We start from the raw sequence: 6,046 nt of genomic DNA on the forward strand, positions 1-6,046 counted from the left end.
CCCTCTGGCCGCCGGCACCGTCCGCCTGCGCCCTGGGGTCCCGCGCCAGCCGCGGCGGGGGGCCCGTCCGGGACAGCCTGGGGGTCTAGGGTCCCGTCCAGGTACAGGCTGGGGTGCTGGGGTCTCCATCTGGGACAGGCTGGGGGGCTGGGGTCCCTGTCCGGGACAGATTGGGGGGCTGGGGTCCCGTCCAGGTACAGGCTGGGGTGCTGGGGTCCCCGTCCAGGAACAGGTTGGGGTGCTGGGGTCCCCGTCCAGGAACAGGTTGGGGTGCTGGGGTCCCCGTCCAGGAACAGGCTGGGGGTCTAGGGTCCCATCCAGGAACAGGCTGGGGGGCTGGGGTCTCTGTCCAGGAACAGGTTGGGGTGCTGGGGTCCCATCTGGCTGCAGTTTGGGGTCCTGTCGGGGTGCAGGTTGGGGTGTCAGGGTCCCTGTCTGGGCCCGGGCTGGAATCTCGTCTGGGCATGGGTTGGGGTCCCTGTCCAGCTGCCCTTGAGTCCCCGTCCGGGCACAGGCTGGGGTCCCCTCCGGGTGCAGTTTGGGTCTTGTCCAGGCACGGGCAGGGTCCAGTCCGGGTGCAGGCTGGGGCCCTGCCTGGGGGGTAGGTCCCCTACGAATCCTGCTTTCAATACAAAAAGTTGTTTAAAAACAAAAAATCAGGGTTCCAGCTATTCCAGAAATGTTTCTGGACAAAACAGCTGCACATCGGCATCTCGCTATCCAGTTTCTAAAATGTGTTTGGAGAGAGATGCCGCAGGTGGGAGGCTGTTTCCGAGTTGTTCCTTTCCAGACAGAGGAGGAAAAAAAACACCGCCAAAGTTATCCCTCTGCGGAGCGACGTTGTCCCCGGGGACTGGCTGGTGAAGGGCAATATCAGCCCTGCAGACGTGACCCCAAATCACCGAGTGGGCCTTGTTTTCCCAGGAGATGCTTCGGAACGATTTGGTTTYCTTCCAAAAAGAGAAAGAAGAACTTAAGCCAGAAGGAGGAAAGAAAAGCGATGAGCTGATGGTACGTTCCTCCCTCTCCACGGGCGTGCACCTGCCAGTCTGCACAGACGCGTACCTGCCAGTCTGCACGGACACATCCTGTCTTTCCCTCTGGATGTATTTACCTTTCTCCATATGAGCACTCCTGTTTTCTCTCTGCCAGTGCGTCCATTGATCCCGTACATCCTCCATCCACCCTCCCATCGTCCGTGTCTCCTTAAGCCTTAGCTGGCATCCTGGGCCCATCACTGTCCAGGCTTGCCTCCCCACTGCCCTCTCCCTCTCCTCCCTCTGGCTCAGCATCCTGCTGCTCTTCCGGCCGTTCCGCCCCAAAAGCTCTTCTCCTTTTCCCTATGATTATTTGGCCTCCTCTGGTTAGCGCTGTGTCTCCGGCAGCGTCCCCGTGCCCACCCAGAGGTAGAGGGAGGTGACATGGCTCTTTGCCCCCACCTTGCAGGGGACGGTGACATCAGAGAGGGAGAAGCTGCAGGCTGGATTCCGGGAGCTGCAGCAGTTCCTGCGGGAGCAGGAGAGCATCCTGCTGGCGCAGCTCGACGAGGCGCACRGCGAGCTCGCGGAGAGGCGCGGCGAATACGTCGGCAGCGTTTCCGCGAGGCGGTCGCTGCTGGACACCCTCGTTGTGGAGATAGAGAAGAAGTGCGAGCAGCCGGATATTGAATTCCTTATGGTGAGGATTCCAATTCCTGCGGCGCCTGGCTGGGACTGTGCAGCCTGGAGGCCTGGGAGCGCGGGGCGGCGTGGGGCAGCCGGCCACGCAGCACCCCTGCGTCTGGGGCTGGGGGCACTGGGGGGACMCTGGGAGGAGGTTGGATTAAATCAGGGAAGGGCAAGTCCTTCGTGCAGCRTGGAGCAACCTGTGTAACTCGCTGCCCCAGGCGCCGTGGTTGTTCCTGGCAGCGTCAGAACTGACCCAGTGTTTTCTGTCCCTTCTAGGACGTTGACAGCACCCTGAACAGGTAAGAAACGGGCTCAGCGTCGCTCTGCTCCTGGGCAGAGGCTGGGAAAACCCTGCAGGAGCCGCAGCAGCAGCAGCCAAGAGGGCAGGTGGCTTTGCCCTGCGGAGTATTTGGATTTAATGTGATGTTATCAGGACCCAAAGCTTGCTGTATGGCTGGGGATGGAGCAGCCCTGGCAGCAATAGCTGGAAGCTGCAGCAGGCAAAAACTCAGCCCTTTTTTTTTTTTTTTTTTTGCCTTATATTTTTTTCCCAACACTAAATTATTGCCTTTTTTCCTCTGTATTCGCTAAAAGAAGCGTTGGGCTGAGCGCTGCGGGACCCCGCGGAAGATAAGGATAGCAGTAGCTCAGCCGAGTTTTGCGGGCAGACGTTTCCCCTTGCTACAGGGGCTTGTTCCCCGCCGTTTCCCTCCTGGCCCCGGGTGCTGGTTCGCTGCTGCGGTCAGGGCTCACCTCCATGTCGCCGTGTCTCCCCAGCTGTGAGACAGCGAAAGCCCCGATCCCAGAGCCGGTTTCCTCGGAGCTGCAGAGGAGAGTTTGCAGCCTCTCCGAGACGAGCGAGCTGGTCCTGGGTGCCATGGCTGAGTTCAAAGGTAAAGCAGAGAAGCAGCGAGCGATGTCTTGCTGCCCRGGGTGCGGGAGCTCCTCGCGCCAGCTCTAGGCAGGGCTGCGGCTCTGAGACAGGCTTTGCCGGAGCCTGCGGCGGGCTCCAGATCAGAGTTTCTTCTCTGGTGGCCACGGTGCTCTCCGGGGAGCTGGAAAGGTGCCGCGAGAGGAATGAGAGCTCATTCGTCCCCCTTTCCTTCCTCTAGCGGATCTGCTGAGCAAGACGGACAGAGAAAGGGGTAAGTTGCTGGAGCTGATGGGCACGAGCGAGGGAGAACAGCTTTCCTGAAATGAGTTTTCTTATGTCCGTGGGGTAGAGAGAGGCTCACACAGTGACATCCGAATCCGGCTCCCCTCATTTTGACTAGGCCCACTGTAAAAACACAGGCCCAGTCCCAAGCTGGGAAACCCCCAGAGACACCGTTCTCTGGCGCTGGACAAGAGCCTCTGCCGGGGCAGTGCTGGCCCCTTGGCTTCCCTGTCTCTCTGGAAGAGAGAAGAAGCTGGTCGGAGCCGTTTGTGGTGGGGCTGGTCACTGCCTTCTGGTTTGGCAGCCAAGGACCAGGCTTGCAAGATGGGTGCTGCTTGGTTTTCCCCCACCCGTGGTCCTGGCAGGAGCAGGTTTAGCGGAGCAGTCGGGGTGGTGGCCCTGGGCGGTGACACCTCGGTGGCCTTGCGGGACGGCCGCAGGATGGCAGCAGAACATCCCGCGTGAGCAGGTGGCTCCAGCTCCGTGATGAGACTCCCTGGCTGGCGGGCGGACAGGGAGGGGGCTTGGGAGCAGCTTCTCCCTTYGGTGAGCGCTGGATGAGCCCCGGGACACGGGGACGCTGCTTGGCCCARTCCCGCTCTGGGAAGCGCTGCTGCTGCCAAGCTTTGCCCGTGGTGGACATGGGGCCGCAGCCTCCGGGGAGGTTGAGGGGGGCCCTGCCCCATCYGGGGGGTGCAGGTGCCACGTGCCTGCTCGCGGGATGCCACAGCCTTGTGGGAGAAGCCCTGGTTTGCTTCTTGGCGAACGACGGACTAACATTTCCCCCTGTCGCACGTTAGCGAAGGTGACCCTGGACCCCGAGACAGCAAATCCTTACCTGGTCCTGTCCAGCAACGGCAAGACCCTGCGYCTGGGGGAAGTACATCAAAACCTCCCCGACACCCCCAAGAGATTCACCGGCAGCCCCAGCGTGCTGGGCTCCCAGGGGTTCACGGCGGGGAGGCATTACTGGGAGCTGGAGGTGGGGGACGGGGACAGCTGGGCCGTGGGGGTGGCCGTGGAGTCCGTGCAGAGGAAGCAGCCGTTCACCCTCACCACGGGAAGGATCTGGGCCCTGCGGCGGGGCTGGGATCGCCAGTACACGGCGCTCACCGTGCCTCCCACCCCGCTGGTCCCGGAGGAAGAGCCCCGGCGCATCAGGGTGCACCTGGACTACGAAGCCGGTGAAGTGACCTTCTACAACGCAGAAAACATGACGCAGATCTTCCAGTTCAAGGCCTCCTTCGCTGAGAAGGTCTTTCCGTACTTTTGGCTCTGGTCAGAAGGATCCTATATCCAGCTGTGTGCCTGATGGGGCCGGATGCCTCCTGCTCCCCTACCTGCCCCTTTGGTTAGGGGAGCGGGAGGGGTGCGTGGCGATGGCGCGGTGTTGCACCACCGGCTCCCTGCGCCTCCGCACGCTGCTGCTTCTGCTGGTCTGCTGGAGCATTAAAGATGTGTTTGGCCTCTCTGGGGGTGTCTGTGCTGGTATCCTGGCTGGATCTCAGTGACGGTTGCTCCTGAGGGCACAGCCACACAGATAAATAGGGGGGTGGCAGGGTAGATGTGCCAGCCCTGGTCCCCCATGGCCCACGCTGGTCTCTGACAGCTCTTCTGGCTGCCGTTGGCTCCGTGTGGTGTGATGTGGGGACACGGCCACCCTGCACCCCTGCTCCCTGGGGCCGGGATTCCCACGGGAATTCAGGTGAAGCGTTCGGGTGAAGCGCTGGTAACTGCCCACGTGAAACCACATTGCAGTCAAAGGCTGGGAAGGTGGTAAATGGGACACATGTTTTTAAAAGGGACCTGGGGGAAATCTGGGGAGCTGCAGAGCGGTGGGGGCCTGGGGCGTTGCTGGCCTCGGGGTTTGGGGGTGCGCAGGACCATCAGCTCGGCAGCGGTCAGGGCAGCAGGGGACATGTTGGGTGTTATCAGACCATCGCCGCCCTGGTGTGTGAATGCGCTTTGTGCGCTCGCCATCGGCTCTGCGTGCAGGTCTGCTCCCCCCCAAAGGAAAATGTCCAGAGAAGGGGCAAGGCCGACCAGGGGGCTGGGGGGGAGTTCACGGATGGAGGGAGCCTCTTCTGCCTGGAGAAGAGGCAGCGACTGGGGTGTGATGGGGATCTGACTTGTTTATTTTTAACATAATGCCTTGCCGCAGGGAAAGGGTTTCCCGGCTCGCTGGGGCCGTCGACCTGCTGCCACACGTGGGTCTCGGCTCCTGACGCCTGGGTGCGGGCCATCGGGGTGTTAATGTCTGTGGTCATCTCAGAAATGTCACAAATCCTGTCAGGGCGCCTTGGGTGCAGCTTCCTCCTCCCCTTGCAAACGCTTGAAACAAGTCACCATGTCATGGGATCCTGTTTCCCCCCAAARAAGAGGAACCGAAAGGTAAGGCGAGGTTTACAGGGAGAGGCAAGTATTGTCTTAAACCATGTCGCCAGAAAAAAACAAAAAAACCCCCCCAAAACACAGACTTTTTCAGGGCTGCGACAAGAGTGAAATATTGTGAGTAAAAGACCCCCATGAGGGGGGCTTGACTGGAGGTGCCTCATGAGGTTGGGGACTACATTTCCCAGCATGCAACGCCGAGGCGGGCAACGCGTGAGGCGTTGCCCGCCTCGGCGTTGCATGCTGGGAAATGCAGTCCCCGCGGCGCCCCGTACAGCAAGCCCCCCCCACCTTTTCCTTGAGGCACCCTATTGGTGCCTTCTCTAGCAAAGCCTATTGGTCGCAAGCGCTGTCAAGCAGCCCTCGGGGGCGGGGGGGAAAGCTCTTCCCGCCGTTTCGATTGGTCAGAGAGGGTGGTGGGCGGGGGGAGCGTTAAAAGAAAGCGCATCCCTCCCAAGCCGCGCGCAGAGGCCGTTACTGATTGGTGGAAGGGGAGTTTGGCGCCAGCTTCGGAGCGGGGGCGGGGCGGGCGCGCGCGAGACGGGCGACGGGTGGCGGCGGGGGTCAAAGCGGCGCGGGTCGCGCTGACAGGAGGAAGGACGCGGCTCGGCTCGGCGCCATGGAGCCTGCGCCGGGGGGCTCGCACCGCCGCCGCCTCCTGCTGCTCTCCCCGGCCTCCCCCGCCGCCGCCGCGGTGGTGAAGTCCCTCTTTCCCGCCGAGCTCTCGCCGGTCTCCGACCTCCGCCTCACCATGGAGCAGCTGGGACGCGGGTTAGTGCGGGGGGGGCCTTCCCCCCCCCCCAGAAGGGAGGCCTCGAGGGCCCCTTTCTCT

General features: G+C 62.1%; 2 protein-coding genes across 3 annotated transcripts in view; both read left to right on the forward strand.

The window, feature by feature from the left end:
- Positions 1–4,294, forward strand: part of LOC112977412 (E3 ubiquitin-protein ligase TRIM7-like) — a 10,958-nt gene extending 6,664 nt beyond the window's left edge. Inside the window, exons 2-8 of the mRNA XM_026089755.1 lie at positions 571–575; positions 925–1,011; positions 1,447–1,677; positions 1,944–1,966; positions 2,445–2,560; positions 2,780–2,812; positions 3,624–4,294. Coding sequence (XP_025945540.1) covers positions 928–1,011; positions 1,447–1,677; positions 1,944–1,966; positions 2,445–2,560; positions 2,780–2,812; positions 3,624–4,135 — 999 coding nt within the window. The 5' untranslated portion in view covers positions 571–575; positions 925–927 and the 3' untranslated portion in view covers positions 4,136–4,294. The remainder of the gene's footprint in view (positions 1–570; positions 576–924; positions 1,012–1,446; positions 1,678–1,943; positions 1,967–2,444; positions 2,561–2,779; positions 2,813–3,623) is intronic.
- An 833-nt stretch (positions 4,295–5,127) lies between these two features.
- CDC25A (cell division cycle 25A) overlaps positions 5,128–6,046 on the forward strand; it is a 16,622-nt gene continuing 15,703 nt past the window's right edge. Inside the window, exon 1 of one of the 2 annotated variants that reach the window (XM_026089752.1) lies at positions 5,128–5,214. In XM_026089752.1, coding sequence (XP_025945537.1) covers positions 5,171–5,214 — 44 coding nt within the window. In that variant the 5' untranslated portion in view covers positions 5,128–5,170. Of the gene's footprint in view, positions 5,215–5,833; positions 5,986–6,046 lie in introns of those variants that run through there. The other variant, XM_026089751.1, reaches the window with a different exon arrangement.

The sequence above is a fragment of the Apteryx rowi genome, unplaced genomic scaffold (assembly GCF_003343035.1).
Source record: "Apteryx rowi isolate R43461 unplaced genomic scaffold, aptRow1 scaffold_83, whole genome shotgun sequence".
NCBI classification, from domain to species: domain Eukaryota; kingdom Metazoa; phylum Chordata; class Aves; order Apterygiformes; family Apterygidae; genus Apteryx; species Apteryx rowi.